Below are 21,197 nucleotides of genomic sequence, written 5' to 3'. Positions count from 1 at the left end.
TCATTATAGTAATCATTGGAATCAATTCTCAATATGTTTGAGAAGGCATCGAACTTCAACAAAAAAGAAAAATAAAAGTTTTTTGAGCTAAATATTTGTAATTAGAGTAAATTAAAGGCCTAGCAACTCTTACAAAATTATGTAATGTTCTATGCCTAATGTTTTACCGTATGTTCTGTTTTTATCTCTTCTCTTCTCATCTGTTTCGACGATCTGACCTAGTAGTACAGTTTTTGTGATGTATAGTGTAGGAACAACGCAATTTTATCAAATCATGAGGATGTTAGGTATGCAATAACATCAGTGAACATATTTTTTTACCCTTTCATGCAAAAAGACGTCGCGTCAACGAGAGAAATAGTAAACCTGATCCATCGCACCAGCACAACATTCAGCCTCAGCAGTCATAGTACCAACTTTTATCTTCATGTTTCTTTTTGTTAATTCTTTTGTATTTTTCTCCTTAACTTTACATTTCTTTTCTTAAGATTCAGCCTTATATTTTTTGGCTACGGACATAAAACTTCACAGTTCATAAGACTGTGTCTGTTATTTACAACCCCCTTCCACAACCCTTAACAAGTTTTGTTAATTTGGCTTTTATTTGTAGCCATGACTGTTATACTGAAATGCCTTATATGCTTACCAGAGCAATAAGTGTCACCACTTTCTTCTGAACTCCATTCTGAATACAAGGAAATCGATTGTATTAAGAACTTTATATCTAGTTGAGCTCAAATTCGGATTTTAGCCCTATTTTTATACCACAACTTGACAGTTTTTAATCCAAAATATTTAATGGAAGGACAATTTTTAAACAGCTTTAAAATTGTGTTACTCTGAAAAATGAATATTAAGTTTTTTAAAATTAAAATGTAATATCTCAACTTGAAAAAATCAGTTTTATTTTAACAACTTATTTCCAACAGATTTATGGCATGTGGTCAAGGAAAGTTTGTAGATCTTATTGTTCCACGTTTTTATAGTACACATTTATGCATTAAATGTTATCATTACGGTCTACATAACGATAATTAACAAAAAAAGCTAAGAACTGAAGAAAAACTGCCTAATTATAACAATATCAAAAATTCATACGAATAGGGATATATCTTAGGTTTTGGTTAAAAATCCAAAAGTCGTACGATGAGATGGAAAAATCTAATTTTTAGCACAAACTAAGCTGTTTGTATCAAATGAAAGATTAATAATAAAGACCTTTTAGTTTAATAAGTTTTTCTCTATAGTAAAGTCTAAAAGTAAAAACCAAAGAATTCGTTTTGTAGCATATAACTTTTCTGTATTAAACATGTTTAGACTAAATGGTCAATACAAAGATTTAAATTATTGTGAATTACACTTTTTTGTGATTGCCATTCTGTCTACAGTATTATCCCAAGATATTAAGTAATAAAAACTGCTTTCAAATGTCAAAAAAATCGAAACAATAGCATTACCTACTCGTCTTTATACTGTATAACAATAATAAATCTCATAAACAAAACCAAAGAAGCTTGTTAATAGTATTCATACAACTACTTAAGGAGTTGCTATGAGTATTTAAGTAAAACATAGAAAAAAATATTTGTTATCCAAGACTTTTCTCGCCACGCATAATTTTAATATCTTATTTTTTAGTCACCCCTGTCATGTGCGTATGAATAACTCATTCAAATGATTATCGTTAGCTTATTAGTCAACATAGGCTCTATTCTAATATCAAGTGCAAGCTTATGCCTTTAAGTGTAAAAAAATTAAGTTTCTGTTAGTAATAAACATCAAATTTAGCAAAAATAGTATTGAGGGCCGATTTCCCTCTTTATATATCCTTGTTCTGTATATCCTGTATATGTGCAGATTTTCGTACCAAAGCTGCGTCGCAGCAAATTATTCGGCATATCATATGTATAATATTTACAAATAGGTATACTTAGCACATGACGGATTCCTACCAACCGACTGATAAATGCACCAGCCACTAACAAAATACTTAAGTATTGCATAAACTTTTGGTAATTTTTTAGTTGGAAATCTTAACTTAATTTTCTTTAATGACTAAATAAAAAACATACGATTAATAAATCGTGAATCTTGCCAATAAAACATAATATTGTTTCATTGTAGTAGCTGGTGTTGATCATGATATGGTCTTTAATATTTTTCATAGCAGAGGGCGTAAAAAATTGAAAATCTCATCTACAAACTGTCATTAATAGCATGTTTGTTTCATAGAAGTCAATAGTCTGCTATAAGATGTCAAGCAGTAACGTAATGCAAAACACGCCTTTACTGTTAGGTTTTTTATTCTCTGCTCCGTTCATCATTGTTATAAACCAACTGGACTTGAGGTCAGTTGAAAGCCTGGCTCAAGTGCGAGTTGCACACCAAAATTTTATTATTATTTTTTTCTTTTTTCCTTTTATTTTACTTTACGCTCGTCAACTAGTTTATATAATTATTATTTAATATTTCTATGCTCTATGACTAAAATAAGATTTGCGGACACTGTGTTATACTTACAATGCTAATGGTCTGAAAGGCAAAAATAGAGTACAAAACTTGTAGATTATCAGAAGAACAATTTTTTTATTTTGTACATTTATATTTGTAAAACCTGCTCTAAACACCTAAAATTAAACAAAATCTTTTTTCTTTTCAATTAGGTTCATTGATATAACTTGTTTCCCAGATTAATAAATGGTCGAGGAACCTTTGTAGATGACCTATACTTTTAAAATACCTTTTTACAATTAGAATCTAATTATTAATGTATACTTAACGATACTTAATAAAAATAGATAAAAACTAATAAAAAAGTCCTTACATTGATGTACACTAGCCACTCACTATAAAACAACCCAGTTTTTTGTAATTTATTAACTGAGGATTAAAGCTTGATTTTCTCTAAGAAGATTCAAAACTTAAATTTTGTCTAGAATATTTTCGCAAATGCATGCAAAATAATTGGAGTACTAAAATTTGATTGTTTTTTATTGTACAAAAATTTGGTGTACGGCAAGAGTTTTTTTCCGACCCTTCATAAACGATATGTCAGTTCTATAGGCTTGCAAATTTGGAATCAGTCTTTCAAAAATGAAAACTAAGAGTCCGTTATACTAATGAATATAACGTAATTTTGCGAAGTGTTGGAGTAGTTACTCGGAACAGATGATAAGTTACAATTAAACTATTACTTGTATAATAGAAGCACAGTAAATGTACTTACGAATAATACGACATTATAAATGTGGAGGACGTATTTGAGAAAGTTGACGGAGCAACAGCCATCGTCACGTGTGCGTATGCGAGTATTAGTTCCAGGCAGCCTCTCCGTGCCCTTGGCCATCTTATCCAGTTGGGACAACTGCTGCTGATGCTGATGGTGGTAATCTTGCCCGTCGTGGATTGACAAAGACTTTCGCTTGTTGCCGTACCACGCTGTCGTCACCTTGTCATTGTCCTGTAATCAGAGGGGGCCTTTTTTATTCGCAGGGATCTAGATAAGTAGTAAATACCATTACTTCGTGGTGAGGGAAGAGCGTTGTATTATTTATAAGCGGAAAATTGGATTCCCTTAGTTTTTTCAAATAGGCAGGGTTGCAAATGTCTTGCAGTAAGCTATTTTCACAGCTTTGGAGAAATTATTGATGGAATTGTTGAAGGGCAGTTTGTAATTTTTAACATAAAACAACAAAGTAAAGAAAAGTAGATTAGTGCATATATGACTGTTAAGGTGAAGATAATAGCTATCCTTTAAGTTAAAAAGATTTTTTTGATGTCCAATCTTCTACGATCAAATTCTCTATCCTTTCTATCCTGCTATTATAATTCTAAAGATGCACAGTACTAACAGAACATCTGTAGTATTTGTGTCAACAAATCTCAATATCACAGTTTACCATGATAATATTCTCATCATAATTTTACTTTTTACTTACGGTAACTCAAACATTACTTTTTACATTTGAATCAGTGACTGCTTATTAATTTACTACCTAAAATAAATTATTGGTAATGGCTAAATTTGGAAAACTTTGGATGATTTTGTACTTGCAACCAATAGTTTTAATTGCAAATTTTTTTTCCCGAACAATCATTAACTCATAACTCAACTACTATAGTATTAAATAACATATTTTAACAACATCAGATTTACAGAACTAGATTACTCCAAGAATTTTGTTAATCTCATTTTTCTTAATTTAAGAGAGCAATTTTACTTTCAAACCATAAAAGAACTCATTTATTTTATCATGTGTATTATCCACAAAATCATATACACCTCAAGTCACATCTTAAAACTCAAACTCCTTCTAACTCCAACTTTAACAGCAAAATTTCTCAGATGCAAAAAAAAATACATGGGTATACTCCCAACCTAGACAGAGTAGCTTTTCTTCCCTTTTTCCTCCAAATCAAATATGTACACTTATATAATATATAGTCACTAGAAAGGTGATCTAGTTCGAGAATTTCTTTATTTCCTTATTTTGCGCTTCAAGTGTGCCCAGCAATAAACTCGTAGAGAATATAGATTGACAGCACACATATACACATGTATGCACACAAATGGGCACTACCTCTGGAGTCTCCTAAAGTTCTATACACCTTTAGTCCAATGTTAATTTATCAACGTTACCTTATTCTGGCACTAGGCCAAGGACTATCTTTATCTTGGCGCTGAGCGAATACGGGCTTCGTTTTGGGAAAAGCGATTTTTTCAAAACGATAAGTTGTTGAACGTTCGATCTTCCATGTCCTTGTCTACTAATTCCTTTTATTAGGAGTTGATATTTATTCATCGTGAAAGAGATCTCAGGAGAATGAAGTAGAAAAGAGAGAAAAAATAAGATAGTCCTGCAGGTTGATTGAATTTGAGAAGAATTACTACGTAAAGTAGATAACCTAGCTAACAATTGGTGGGGGTTCATTGTCAATAATTTTTTATGTACTTTATACTAAGATTAAAATTATGATTGGTTTTTATACCAATATTTTAGACATTAATTTTTATTGAAATCGGTGAAAAGAGATATGATTCAATGTCTCTACCTTTTTAGGACAATCAACCATTTTTTGTATAAAAACTCTGTTTCCTTAAAAAAAAGTAGAGCGACTTTGACGTGTGGATGTATATCTTTCTACCTTGGACTTGTTCTTACTGAAATTTCATGCTTATTTATCTTAGAAGATCTAAGGCTGCAACTCATCTCTTACTTCAAATAATAGACAAGAAAAAGATTGTCTACCGAGTCCTACACAGAATGCTGAAGTAATTACGAAATTATCGATTTACTGGGAGCTCACGAGAAAAAGATAGAGAGAAGGAGGTGGAAATGATTCGTTTTTTTTATGTTCCCTGACCGTAAATTACGAAAGTGGGTCGCATATATCAACAGTGATACGAAGCTGATGGTATATAAGGTATACGTACATATAAAGGAACAACGCAGGACGTGTGAATCCTATCGTAGTACAGGATGTGGCCTAACTTCAGAGCTCCAGTGAAATAATTACGATATGTGGGATACTTATTCAAGGGCTATGATTACTTTACGAATTCTTTTGTCAAACTATGGCTATCTTGCAACTGGATTATTGACATGTTCAACATAAGTTGAAGAAAAATTGTGTCATCATTTAAATAAGTATTAAAGTTAGTGAATAATAAAAAAAATACAATCTAATACGTTGAGTAAATACTGACTTGCTAGTCACTTAAAATAAATGATTTTTCTGTATTAGCAAATTGATAACATTCTCGTTTAATTTATAAAACAAAAGAAATTTCTTATTTCTATTGAACTTTGTTTACAGCGATTCTTGAACTCGTGTTCACAAATTCACCTCAAAAATAGAAATATAGAAGACATATCAAAGCAAATACAAATTGTCCATAAACTTAATTCACTAACTATCTGAAGAATATCGAATGAGCACGGTATCGTTCACGTAAAAACCTGTATTCAGAATTTTGATTTTCTGTTTCTCATGATTTTGCAGAGTTTTCGACACGAGGGTTGAAAAAATGTGTACCTACTCGAGGGTCTTTTAGTCATACTATGACTGGACTTGTTTGTAATGAATCCTTCTCAAATAAACCGGTCTAAGGTATTTTTAAGTTACATCTTGCTTTTCTTTGCATAATAGATCAGACACAACCCAAGTACACAACTGTGTTCATCATGAGTTGCTGCGCACTCTGAAGTCTTTTTTAATGACTTGAATTCTTTTTGATGACTTTAAGCTATATGCACTCTTTAAGTCCCGGTAAAAAGTCTGAAGTCTTTTGAAGACTTCTGAAATCTTTGAAATATTTAGAATGACTTACGAATTTTTTTTTAAAGACTTCAAGAGTGCGCAGCCCCTCGGTTCATCATTAGTAGCAAGATGAAACAAAAACCTAGTGATGAATATTCGAACCCTCTAATTAACATATATATTGAAGCAAAGTAAAATGAACCAATTGATTGTCGAGTGATAACAAAAGCGGAAAACTTGATTGTTTTTCAAACATAAACTGCCTGTAGATTTAAAATAATAATAAGAAAATGAGATCCACGCCCTTCTCGACAACTGTAGCCGTAGAACCCTGGAGCCAAGGAGAAACGATGAGGTAAAATAACACGGAAGGAGGAAAAGTTCGGCCTAAGGAGGGGGTCAGAGGTGGTAAGAAACATAAAAGTTATAACCAGGGCCCATGCCGAAGCTCCATGTACGAAGAGAAAGGCGTGGGAGAGAAAAGATGACGATGAGAAAAAAGACGAAGGAAAGGAGAGGAAAGACAGCGATACCTTGATATACCAGAAGGGTGTGACCCGAACGTGGGCGAGGCAGCACTCTCTGCGTGAGCTTCGTATAACACACCGTACAGTTTGTTCTCTCTGTCTCTGTCCCTTTCAAGCATGCACGTGTTCACAAATAGAGAGGAGAGAATACTCAAATCATACATAGGTGCTTGCGCCGTTAACAACGTGGAGGATATGAAAACAAGCAACAGGAACGAGGTGGAGGGAGTAGGTGGTCGCGTGGCACGTTTTATTTTCCTTGCATGGGAACGTGGGGAACAGATATATAATTTTCTCGGCGTTGTCTTCGTGCAAAAGTGATGGGGCATGCACGCTGGTCTCTACACCCCACTTCCTCCGTCCCATGGATAATGTGTTGGCTTGCTTTCTTGCTCGCTCGTGGTGTATTCATCTACATATGCATATGCATATTATATGCGCGATCGTCACGCAGAGGTGCGATTCATCGGGGTCTTTGGTGAGCGCGGGCTGTACAGAAAGATGCGCTGACTTGCTGGTTTCTCGCAGCGGATGTCCGTAGGTGTGAGCAAAACGATGTATGCGTGACGCTTTACTTTTTTTCCAAATTCTTTTTGGAGCTACGATATCGCATGCATAATGCATTCATGATTTATGACAATGATCGCAAGCCTGTACATGGGCGTGCGAGGAGAGGTACAGGCATTGTGTTGCCAGAAAACTAAGGAGAGGAGGATGGTTTGTTTGATTTGGTAAGCTTAGGATCAAAGATTTGCATGTTACAGCGAACGGATTATGGGCATCAGTTTACAAGGTCTAAAGGTCTGTAGGCATCAAAGCTCGGTATCCAAAGATGTAATTCCAAAAGATAATAGAGTATGGTCTAAATATAAGATAAGAACATTAGCATTAATTTCAATCCAACATTTATGCACATAATTATTACAGCCCACTAACGTAACGTCTGTGCATGTTTTTCAATGATACGATAAAAATTAGATTGGTGTTCCATCATCAAATACTAGAGTTTTAAGTATTGTTACGATCTATTACTACTACCTTTACTTTATGTGATACTATTATTTACAACGAAATTATACTATAACTATTTGGTTAAGCTTTAGTAAAAAGTTGACTTACGTGAAGATATTTAATTAGATAATTAATTTAAACAATTTTCTATTTCTCTGATATTATAGGAAACCAAAAGCAAAATATCATAACTTCCAAGTTGTGACGTGTAATGCAATTGGTAAAAATTTCTGTCACTCACAAATTATGTAATAGTTTGCTCAATCACGTTTATAGAAAATAGAGAAGTAAGTTCCACATTTTGATTGATTTACAGAGATATACCTCTGTTGAAAATCATCTAGAAATACTGAGAAAAAAATTTAGTAATAACCAACCAAAATTTAATTTCAAAAAAATTTATAGTACGTATTTCATTACAGAAATGTTTACTGAAAATTAAAAACCAATGATTGTATAAATGAGATAATAACAAAAAGAGAAAGGAAGAAGACGTTTACGTCACTAGAGAAGTACTTTATGGCACTCCCATTTGTAATCCGTTTAATCGAGCTAAATTTAGCTCACCAGCAACGCATATAAAAAAACATGCTGAAAAAGGTTGTATCTTAAATCTTTTACGCATGAAAGCTCGAAAAGTATTGCACCGAAACAAACAGCTATTTTCGTCTCTTCCTTATTCAGTGTTTTGAAAGAATTTTTTATCCCTAGACGCAGTACTACAAAGTACAGTTTCCAGAACTGATTTTAGTTTGCATCGCAAGAATTGGTTAAGCCGCTGACTAGTAAGACACATGTAGACTTCCTTATATGCTCTCGTATTTGTCTCCTCTGAAAGGTAGGAGGGAGAAAAAAAGTTTCGTCTGGCAAGATTTCCAAAGGACGTAAATGTCACCTCTGAGTTATGAAGCTACTTTTTTGACCAAAGTTACCATCATCGACAAAAGTTGTGAGTTAAAAAGATCAGTTATATAAGGTGATACTGGTTCACCACTGTAGATATAAATAAACTGGGTTGAAATTTTTTACGATTACCTCAACAATGATAGATAGTAGTTGATAGTTAGCTTAGAGTTATTAATATTGGAAAGCTTTGTGGAAATAATTATAAAAGTACAAATTTTGAAAAAAACGCTTTCAGTAAGAAAAAGTATACGAGTCTTTCAATAATTCTGCATAAGGGGTTATTGCTTTAAGACTAATGTTTGATCTCTTTAATATGTTTTTAAAGATAAGAGATACATTTTTATAAAATTACCAAATATCATGTTTTTTAATAAATATCAAAACAATGTTAGAAAAATTTTCTTATTAGAGTTACTATCGTGATTTTAGTACACAAATCAAAGACTGATGACAATAATTTTTTTCTTTTTGTATTCATCGGCTGGTTTTTAATTTAGAGTGTGATCAAAGAATGTGTTACAAAAATATAAATCTCTGCAACAAGTTGACAACGAGGCTGAGAGGAATAAAATTAAAGAACACTAAAAGGCTACAACGTACCATTTTTAGACAATTGGTAATACCAGCAATATTATTAGTGTATACCATAAGTTGTTTCGTCCCAACATAAAGAGAAAGAAAGAATATCCAGTACTATGCATGTGTACTAAAAGGCCAACCTACGCTTGCATCACCTGACCGTTGTCTCTCAAGTTCTTCGTGCTAGCCCGCCTACTGAGAAATGGGCACTATCAACATCGTGAATCAAGCTCTCTAGCAACTATAAATACATGTGTGTGCGTATGCTATTGCACCTCGTACTACAGTTAAATTAGATAAAGATCGAGATTTGCAGCTAAATAGTCCTGATTTTTTTCTTATTTTTTTTCGTTTTCCGTTTCTCAAGATTTTTAGGCATTTTAGAAGCACATTTATCAACACTTTTGAGACACTTTACCATACTAGAGAGCATGTGATATATTCGCTATGCACTTCTACAATGCTACACTCATTGTCAAGAATTTTCTGTATTAAATCTTGTAGAGCAAAATAGTTGAAGCAACCGCCGTCGATAATAGATCTTTACAATCACATAAAAAAAACGTGTTAAAGTGACAAGTAGCGCGACATGCCAGGTGCATAGAGAATATCCATACTTGAAGTTGACATAGAAAAATGCTGTGTATATTAAATTGATTTTAGCATTTCATAATTCTTATGGATAACATCCAGAGTTTTTAAAATCTCGTACGGAATCATCCCAAAATACATCGAATATAATTTGTTCGATGAAAATAAACATAAGACGTTATAGAATAGTCCGTCAAACCATTGCAATAAGTTATTTACCTACATCACACATTGATTGAGTAATGATAAATAAATTGGTAATTATTTTAGACGATAAGATTTTTTTTGTAAATTGCAGTATCTTTATTCACTATTTTTTACAAGTTTGTAGAAGAACTTTACTGCAACTTACTTAAAGCTTGCAATTATGATTACACAATTAATGATTCATTTAGTCGCAGAAATCAAATAAATATGAAAGTGTATTAAGCTTTTAAAAAGGTAAGTCCACAAGACAACATCAATATCATTTTTAATACTGTGCATGTCTATTAAAAAACTAGTGACACAAAAATTATTATTGTGTTATAATCTAATACCTCCTACGTCAGCAGATAATAAGTAAATGAATATATCATAGTCATTAATTTAGTCACAGTCAAAAGAGACATCAATAATAAAAACATCATTCTAAATAACGCCAGTTCCGTATAGTTGTTGTGTCGTAATGCATTTAGTATAAATGACAATCGAACGACTGAAGTCAGTAGTTTTTTAAGTGTTCTTTTCTTAAAAGAAAGCAATACTAGGAAAAAAAAGTTGAAATAATTTATCAAAAAAGCAAAGAAAGTAAGTAGTGATGAACAATTCAAATAAAATAACTCTTCACGAAGCAGTTCAGAATGGTGACTTTGAAATAGTTCGTGAAATTCTGCAAAGGTAACTTTTCATTTCTCCTGTTTTTTTTTAAGAACTGCAGTGCTGTAAGTTTTCTCAATTTTGATCAATTTTAATTTCCCAAGTATTTGTAACATTTATTTCTCAGAGATCCCTCGTCCATAAATGATTGGAACCTAGACTTTGAAACACCTTTGCACGTGGCTTACAACCACATCAACGAATTGATATACGAACAAGCGGATGACAGATTGCCAATAATAAAACTCCTCATTGACCATGGAGCAGATATAAATGCGCGAGAGGGATGGTACTTGGAGCAAGCACTGCACATAGCCGTCAGAAAAAATCAGGTAAAATATGATCGTGATGGTAAAACCGTTTAATTTCGAACCAATAGTTTGATGAGTCTTTCAAATACGCAGATACACGGAACAAGACTCTTGTTGAAGAGCAAAGCTAATCCTAACTTTATGAATAAGTTTAATGACACAGCACTAACTACTGCTGTCATGAAGGATAACGGAAGCATTATAAATATATTACTAGATAACAAGGCAGATCCGAACATTCACTTCAAACAGAATGAGACCTTGCTCGATGTTGCCGTGATCCGGCACACGTTTGATTCTGTGGAAAAACTCATAGCATCTGGGTACAGGATTTTCTCATATTAATAGCAAAGTTTTGCACGTCGATATTGACAGAGACGTTTCTCATTTCTTTTAGCGCAAAGAGCCGAAACATATACAAGTGTCTATTCATTCTGTGTCGAAACTTCAAAAGACGCGTATGCAAGAATCACCGCAAGCGATTTTTTGAATACGTACTGACTCACGCAGCCAAACTAGACGCTAACGATAACTTTTCGCTTGAAGCTTTGATGCACCATTTAGTACTCGATAATCACTTTTCCACTCACCACTACAATGACAATTGCGTACTGTTAGAGTTACTGATTGAGCGGAACATTCGTTTCAATAAGAGCGTGGGGAACTCGGACCTTCATCTAGCTGTTCACCTTGGAGACTGGGAAAAGATCAAAGCTCTTCTCGAGGAAAGAGCTAACGTTAATGCTAAAAACTTTCATGGCGATACACCACTGCATTTGTTGTTCAGAAATAAAAAACCCTGCAAAACAAATATGAAAATTGCTGATTTGCTCATTGAATACGGTAAAAAAGGGTTTATTAACTTTTGGGATGATAAACAATTTAAGATGGGTAAAGTTTTACATTGTCCGCAAGGACGTTTATACGTAACTCATGTTTTATCTCTTGTTAATCACTAATAATTAAAAAAAAATTTCAGTACTTTAGACAATTAATCAAATGCAAATCTGTTACCGCAGGGGGTGATTTACATGCTCGAAATAATGCCAGTGAAACAATACTTTACTTGGCTGTGGAGCAAAACAACGGAAGCTTCCTGAACTTGATGCTGGAAAAAATTACAGGACTCAACGTAACGACACTTTATAGTTCTGATGTGGAAATACCTTCTATTCTCCATCGTTTCAACCACATAAATGGATCTGGATTGCACGAACTAACCGTGGCTTCAGCTTTGGGTTATGAGAAAGTTGTCGACCGGTTGCTCGACATGGATTACGTCAATAAAGCAAGAGAACATTGTTCTGAAGCTGTCACTAAAGCGCTATGTGCAGCTCTTTATCTAAAGCAAAACAATATTATCAAGGTATTTCTGGAAGCTGGTTTTCGAACTGATGGGTTGGTTACTTCATTTATTTCGTAAGCTCATTTTCTAAGCAATCTAATTGGTTATTTCTTTCGATAGACGCCTTACCGGGGATATACCCAGTTTTTCTACGGATGACAGTTCCAAGGTTCAACTGTACACAGCATGTTTATTCTGGGAGTTCAAAGATGGTAGCACTATCGATCGAGCCATGATTCGCGTCTTCTTTGAAGTTGTTCACGCTTCAAAAATAACTGAACTCACGCATTTGATTACTTTTTTTTATGCCATTTGCTCACGTTCAGGTAAATTAAACGGTGATGTAATCCCAATAAAAGGACTTTTCAAATCTCACATTGAGATGTCGAGGATTCTTTCCCGTTGCTACGACAAACTGGACGAGTTGAATGGAATAAAAGTAGGTGATAAATCTTTGTTTAACATTCTAACAATGCCGTTAGATTTGCTTGTGAAATTATTCAGGAATGAGAAGCAACTGTACGAGTGCATGAAATATTGCTCATCACTTAAAACTGCTAGAAAACTGGAGCCTTATGATTATGTGATACAAGTTCGTATGGATATTGCGAAGAAAAAGAGAATGTTGGTCGATGATGCGCAATGCTTTGTTAACGAAATATTTGAAACTTTTCTAGAACCGTTGGGTTTTGATGTTTTGCCAAATTTGATTATATGGAAAATTTTTTCTTACCTGACTATAAGGGATTTGGAAAAACTTAGAATGACACGCTCAAAGTTTAAAGTTTGAAATCATTTAGAAATTGGTGCATAATGATAACACCTTGTGCACAGTTCAGAAAACCAACTTTAGTTAATTTTTCAGAGATATTATATAATGGCCCTATAATAAAAAAGAAGTTTGAAGAAGTGTTATGTATTGACGTTTCATTCATCCTACCAAATTTTGATCCCCATAAACATATTCAAATACAAATTGTGAGCTATCGCTTCTCTGTTTTTTGATGGTTCTTTTAGAAGACGATCATCTAATTAAAATAACAATGAAAATATCAGTGACACAGTGTATAAATTAATTGTCACATGAACGCAAGATATTTTAGAATCTCGAGGATCAGTGATACGATTTTTCAAATGTAGAAACGACCCGAGGTAACGCCAGATTGAACTTTTGAATCGGACATCAGGAGCGATGCATCAGATGCTGCAGTGGCTAAACGGATGGTGGAGGGCAAAGGCGGAAGGGAGATGCAATCGCTTGTATGCATACATATTATGCAGCTTGTATGAACGAGCACGGGCGTGCTCAGACGCGGATGCAAAGTCTTGAGTTGGCTCTGGTATCAATTTAGGAATGCATGGGTGAGAACTCGACGAGAAGGGCATATCCTCATTTGTCCAATGTCCTGCGCCGGTGGGGCCAATTTGCCAATCGAGCCAATCATCCGATCGCATTAACCTTGTCGATCTATCCTCTCCCCCACCCTTACCCTAACTCCCATATCAGCCCGACTGGTTATTACCTAGTTCCTGCGTGCGGCCTACGTATCGCATGACTACGAGCTTACTTGTGAACGTACGCTGCACTCAATTTGGCGGCGGTGATGCGTATCATCGCAGGCGATTATTGATAATGCTCCGTTGCGTAAGAGGATTGTGATATCGTACCTTCCGTATTGTGTTTTGGTTCTCATTATCGTACCTTTTAGTTGGTTTTGGCCATTTTACTTTCATCTGATTATTTGCAGCATGTTAACTTGCATTCATTGTCACCCTTTATTTTTCTTTGGATACATGTAGATGTATTATTAATATTCTGTTTTTCCATTTTTATTGGAGCAAAAAATATTTTGTCATTGGCATTATCGACTTAACATCTAGGTATTTACTTTTGTAGTAAAAACAAATTGTTATTTAAGAATTAGTCCATGATTAAAGCAGTGTATGAGAAATTGGATCATTGAAAAACATGTAAATCGTTTATTACAAAATGAGTTTTTTAACTCTCCGTGTCAATGCACTGTCATTATGATCTTTTTAGAATCATAAGATAGAATGGAATAGGCAAGGGAGAATGCTGAGGGATTTGGGAGGTTTTAAACAAACCATTTACGTGAAAACTTTTTTTTTCCAGTATCATTAACATGTGATCTAATTTTTTTTGGATTTTCAGGGATTATTATTATTTGGTTTTAGTTTTCTCTTGAAGCTTTATAACTCTTTGCCGTTGCAGTCTGTTATTTGACAAAAAGTTTTTACAATTTGAGTTCATACTCCTACATACTATAAAATATTGGTCTTGGAAAACATCGAACAATAGTGAAAGAGGCCTTAATTCAAGGATGCAAAGAGAGGAACACAGTGACTTAGATACCACTTTAGACCAAAATAAACCAAGAAGTTAAACATTACGACAAACATGTGAGTTCATAAGAAAAAAACTACACAGGTTAAAAAACATATAGACAAAACACACAAATCTTGGAAAAAATACTTTGTTAGAGACAGTGATACGTACAAAGTAGAAAAATATTTTAAAATACAATAAAAAAGTGTCAGGGACTCAAAAAAACAAAGCTATTTATATTAAGATGATGATGAGCGTAAGGGAAAGAAACATAAAGATGCAGAATCAATTAACCATAATTAAAAGTTAAAATCACACAACTAATGCATAAAAAAAGGAACAAAGAGCGAAGAGCTTTATAGAAACAGGGACACATGTAATAATATTAAAAAAAAATAATAATAATAAGCCACAGGTAACTCAAACAGTATGTGGCAAAACCAGAAAAACAGTTTTTGAACATTAGTATGTGAAATAAAAAAAAAAAAAAATTACAAATATTAATTAACAGAGTGTGAAAAATATGACAAAGGAAAAGTTTCAAAAGAGCTTACAGTTATCGATTTATATAAGAGGCAAAGATTGTTTGTCAATTGTCTTTGTATTGAACATACTAAATAAACCATTTATATGGTTTATTATAGTCTGTAGTCAATACCAGAAAATGTTTCGTATCAGTTTTAATTAAGACATGCAATGTCACGATGAAGATTTTTTTCAATGGACTTGACATGAAATGGTCAAATTACGAACCGGCGTACAGCCAAGACCGAGTTGAATTATGTTTTTGGGCATAAGCTGTTATCATTATTTTGTTTGTAATTTTGTAACTTCACGAATATTCAGTAAAAATAATTTCTAAAACTTCTCGTAACGCGATTATTTAATTTTCATCACTGCTAGACAATTTTTTCCACTTCTTTTCTCAACACTTGGCACTTCCTTTCAGTGGCAATCTTCCGTGCCAGTCGTGGCTTTCACCATTACCCCAACAAACCACCGCGAAGCATGACTCTCTTATTCCATCTACTGTTTTTCTCCAATTTTCTCCGGACGCGGAAGCAGCCCTTATCCTTTATCCCACACCTACTTGAACTTGACAACGGAGGAATGGAAAAAAACACATAGAGAACCCAATAAAGTTGAGTGTAATTTTTACCCCTCCAGCTGCTGGTGGAAGATTTATCACCCCACTTGCGCCACTTTAGAGATACTCGTCATAATTTTTCAGTCTCGCGATCAATCTTATTCCTGAAGCAGAGTGCCCCGTCTTGAAAAGAAGCCGCACTTCCCGTGAGTGTATCATAGTGCCAAAACCTACGGAAAAGCTCGTGGTTACACAAAATCACCTACCAGCGGAGCTGACAAATCGTCGCGATCTTAGGGGGGCTCGCTGGTGAATCGAGGGCACGTGCGCAAATGACAAAGTGCCGTGTGTAGGGTCCGAAGCCTCCCCCCGTTGCAAGCTCCGGCTGGGAAGGGTCAGCAGTAGAAGCGAGCGCATAAATTCTCGGCGCGAATGGTAGGCGTCGAAGCTAACGAGGACGTAAGAGCAAGCGTGCGACCTGGCTCGGGGGACGCGTCGCACGGGCAGAGCTTGCGGGCGTGGACCTCATTTTTTTCTCCCTCTCCTCCAAGCGGGGGACAGCTCTGGTTTTACCTCGTATTTCCAGGGCTCCCGGATGAGCTTGCTCCATCAAGAGAAATTTTCTGCATAATTTATCATAAAATCATCCTCCACTCCCTGCTTACGAGCTACAAAACACTTTTTGGATCGCATGGATGCACACGCTCCAAAATTCGTGGTGTGCATTCTAAATCATAAATATATGCAAATCAATGCTTGCTATCTGTGTCAATAGGATGCAGGTAAAAACATACGAATTTTCATCCCGATCACTAGGTAACAATAATCACCGTCCAAGTCACACTTGATGAAACCCGACAGTGGCGGTCGTGTTGCAGAAAAAGCGCGAGCAACGATCAAAATCCCTGTGGAAAAGAGGAGATGTTTTACACGAGCGAGCAATAGAAAAAAAAGAAGAAGATAGAGCGGGGAAAAGGGTGACAGTGCCTTATACCGATTGGGTACATGGACGGAGCGTGCAAAGACCGATGAGGGAAGAAGAAGAAAAAAAGGACCTCTGGCTGGTTGACGAGGAACAGCGGAAGGTCCACGCCCGGCTGATGATCCATGCTCCCTGGGTCTATTTTTTTTCTCCTCTTCGCTTTGTTCGGGGGGGCGGGCTCTCGATCACTGCTGCTCCTGTTGCTCGAGCGTGTGGCGGGCGTGTCCGGCTATCGAGCCCACTTTTGCCCCGTTCATCGGTACGATTCGCCCTGTGGAGCTGCGATCGGTGTCGGGTGTCACAACACCAGCCAGACTCGGTATCGAGTATCGTTCAACCCTATTTCCCGGACCCGGCTGTTCCGCTACCCCCTTTCGCGCGGGATTTGATAACCAATCGATGTTGAATCAATTGCCCCCGAGCGAGCCCTTAAAAGCCGAATCACTGGATCGTGCGTACGATACCCCTGGACCTTTCGAAACGCCGGGCAACCTTTTAATTTCCAACGATCTTTTTTGGACCGATTTTTGCGCTCGCTGCCTCACTCGTTGGCTTCCAATTCAAATTCCGATTTGTCGAGCAAACTGTGAGTAAACTACAATAGAATTTAAAAAAACACGCAGCACGCAGCACACACACAACAAAGATTAGTGTTAGTTGTTAAAGGTTAGGCACGTAACCGTGGATCAGGTACCTCAGCAAGTCACCCACGAGTTATTTAGAGATTCCCTCCAAGCGTATGTTTACTTTAAAAATGTGCACCGGAAAAAAAAAATGATGAAAAAAGCAGTCACGCACGATCGATGATATTCGCGCGTACGCGTCGACTACTCACTTTTCGAGCGGAGCCCGCGGGTTACGGGACTGACGTACGAGCGCGCGCCGCACGTACTCCGTCCCAGGGGGGAGGAGGAGGGTAGCCGAACACGAGCGGTGCCACCTACTACCGTCCACTGTAATGCACACCGGCCTCGTCGACGCTTGGGTTACCAGCCGTGTATATATAGTGTGCAGCGGTGCAATTGCCGCAATGGCGGTATACATACATACTGCACGCGTGACGCGAGCGCGTAAAATTGGACGGAGCGCGCGCACCGTGTCGCCCTCGGCTGTTTAACTCTTGCTATCGACTAGTCGTTGCGTAATTGTTGCTCCGATGTCATACGCGTGTGATTTGATTGGGACGGCGATTGGTGAGCGCGACCGCTGCTTGGGTTGAAAGCGATGATTGTTGGTTTTGCGAATTTAATTGCAACTGAGATCTCAACGATTTTCCAGAGTTTTTATTTATTTTTTTTTTCCTTCTTCTTCCTTTGTTGGGACGCGTGATGATACATGGATCTTTACTACTGGTGTTGAGCAGAACGGGAGCACGCGTTGAGAGACACCGTCTATGCGGAATTCGGGGAAAGCATTAACCCAAACCCCGTTCTTTAAATACGCGAAGGGCATTTTCGGGATACCCGCGGTCATGTGGACGAGACATGCGGACTTTGGCAAACTTCCGAGCCTCGCTCTTTATATCTTCCTCTCTTTCTTACGCTCACCGCGAGCTGCATCCGAGATGTAAGCTGAAAGTCCAATTGTATCGAATTGACAAAAAATTGACTTTTCAAATGAATTAAAAACGAATGGATTAATATTTAAAATAGAAAAGTAGATTTATATGATTTTCACATGATCTTGATCTGTGCAGACATGAATTAACTTGTGTACAAATGTGGCTGAAAACTCTACTCTTTACAAGTAACGTGTATCAGAAACAAAACAAAAAAATAATCTTAAGACTCTGGTTATGTTTGACCTAAAAACGTAACTTTTCTTTTGCCTTTGAGATAAGTGCATTAATTGTGACTAGACGTTACACCCAAATGAGCTTGAAGCATTTGCTAAAGAAGCAATTGAAATGGCTTGGCACAAGCTTTTATTGAGCTTATTGAGTTATCACTGTATCACCTATTTGGGGAGTTGGAATTGAATTTGCATTTTCAAAATGATGTTTACCTAATCGTGTGAAAACAACAAGTTTTCTGCCTACGATTGCACCCGATTTTAATTTAACGTACGCATGGATATCAGAGATGTCTGCTCCCTTTTATTTAGAATGTAGAGGAATATCTAGGGGACCAAACATACATTTACACATACAAATTTTTACTCCAACTATCTAGTGGGTTGATAACTTCATTTTTAACTCTGATAGTTCAGAGATAAAATCTGGTGATTGATGCGGATTGATGGCCTATAGTAATGAATTATGGACTGGAAATATTAAGTTTCATTATCATAAGAATGATCTCACTTTAACGTCTTTGTCAATTGCATGAACGATATCAAAAATTTTGGACTTAAATTCAATTTCAAGTTTGCAAATAAATCTAAAATCTGTAAGTATTTTTATCTTTATTGATGCTCAAATTTGATTTTTATAATTCACTACTTTATTTCGTAAAAAAAATTTTAAAAATTAAATTTATTCGACTATGAAATCATAAACTGATTATATCATAATTTAATGTATTATTGTGACAAAAACCTACCTTTTTTTAATTTTCTATTCATTAGTAAAAAATTTAGTGCTAACACGAGAAAAAAAAAATTTACGAGCATACACAAAAAGGTAAACAAACATAAACAAACATACACATAAGATTGTGTGGAAAGTCTCTCAGTTATTTTATTTCTAATAATTCATAAAAATATTATGTACCTAAAAAAAGCTGCGAAATTTCTGCCAAAAAAACTGTAAATTCATGGTGCATACAAATTTTTCTTTTTTTATTTAAGTTATTGAAAAAAGTAGAGTCTAACGATGTACGTAGGGAATTTTCATACGTGTAATAACTTTTATAAAACAGCTTTTTTACTTGGACTTTTAACGAGTCCCTCTGAAATTTATACCTCATGTCAAACTTTGTAATTAAACAAAATTTTGTAGCAAGTGTTATTTTTCCTTGTTTTGGATTTCAATTGAACGATACTCGTAATTTTTTAACAGCATTAAAATATAATTATGAGAGACAATTACATTCTTAGCTGTCCATAATATTACTGTACGTTGATTTGACGCTGATTTGATTTTGAAAATTATCACCCTGTATCATTTCAGAAACATTTCCTGTGTAGGTTAAAATACTTGTCAGCTCTAATCTCTAATTCCTACAAGGCATCACTAAAAAGTGGCGAGAAACATTTAATGTCAAGCGTACCCGATTTTACCGTGCCATTTTGCATAAGTAGGTGCTGAGAAAAATCGTCACAAATTTTATACTTAATGAGATTATATTCAACCATTCATCAGCGGGACAACAGTCGCATTATGTACTCGACGGTCGTAACAATGGCCTGATTTTGATACATTTATCTTTCGAGACCAATTGTGCAATCTCCTCGAATGGTCAGAGGAAAGCTCGCGTCAATTAATGGGAATTGCGGTTTCGAGCTCGCTCGGTTCTCTCGAAAGTGCACCACTAACTCGTCACTATTGAGAGCCAAGAATATATGCTTACGCGTGCACGTAAAATATATATATGTATACCTGTGCTTCAACCTCTAATAAATGCTAAAAGCATAACAACTCAACAGACAGAGTACTGCACTTATTTTTCAGCAAATGATTTTCAACCACTCTACGTGGTCTGCGAACTAGATTTACGAATTGTATTTTTCTCCGGCTAACAGCAAAATAATTAGTTCTTTATATAACGTCGTAGTGGTGCAGAAAAACAATGAATTACCCAGAGAAAAACTTTTACATCTTTTTAGATCATTTTATACTATTAAAAAATATGGTTGGTCACGTTAATTCTCTAGAGTTTATGAATTGCGGTTTTTTTTAAGAGTGGGTATATTTTATGACGTGATTATGAGAATCGTTAAAAAAATAATTTTTAATTTTTAGTTTATTACAAAAAAAATCACATTTTCTAAAATAGCAAATGTACAGGGTGAGGGTTTGCACACTTATTGCGCCAAAGCAAGAGTACCTTTATAAAGTTAAAAAATTGATTTAATAATAACTGTAGATTTATTACAAGACTTGTTTTTATAACTATCGTGTATTATTTAAAAAATTTAATTACGTTCTTTGCACCTCGATTAATTTAATTGGACCTTAAGAATTTTTACCCAAGAGTTGAAAAAAAAAAATTTTGTAGTCTTAAGTTTTTTTCAGAAAACACTAAAAAACAAAAAGTGGTTATGATATACTAAATTGGATAAGTTTTCAAGTCAAATTTAAAGAATAAAAATTACTTTTCTAATGAATAATATCATCAATTGTGTGTTACCCTTTTACTGAAAAGCTGTCATTTTAAAGTTTTATTTTCATTTTTGTTGTTTTTAACATATTTTTTACTTTATATACAAATCGCACTCAAAGTCTTAAAACAT

General features: G+C 35.2%; 1 protein-coding gene across 1 annotated transcript in view; it reads right to left on the bottom strand.

Moving 5' to 3' along the window:
- LOC106643886 (CD151 antigen) overlaps positions 1 to 21,197 on the bottom strand; it is a 183,610-nt gene that overhangs the window by 7,642 nt on the left and 154,771 nt on the right. Inside the window, exon 4 of the mRNA XM_014359177.2 lies at positions 3,227 to 3,460. Coding sequence (XP_014214663.2) covers positions 3,227 to 3,346 — 120 coding nt within the window. The 5' untranslated portion in view covers positions 3,347 to 3,460. The remainder of the gene's footprint in view (positions 1 to 3,226; positions 3,461 to 21,197) is intronic.

This window comes from Copidosoma floridanum, unplaced genomic scaffold, assembly GCF_036245765.1.
Source record: "Copidosoma floridanum isolate Cflo_tuat_1 unplaced genomic scaffold, Cflo_Japanese_pri ptg000011l, whole genome shotgun sequence".
NCBI lineage: Eukaryota > Metazoa > Arthropoda > Insecta > Hymenoptera > Encyrtidae > Copidosoma > Copidosoma floridanum.
Note: the sequence above shows the minus strand (reverse complement) of the source record. Positions and strands in the feature narration are given on the sequence as shown.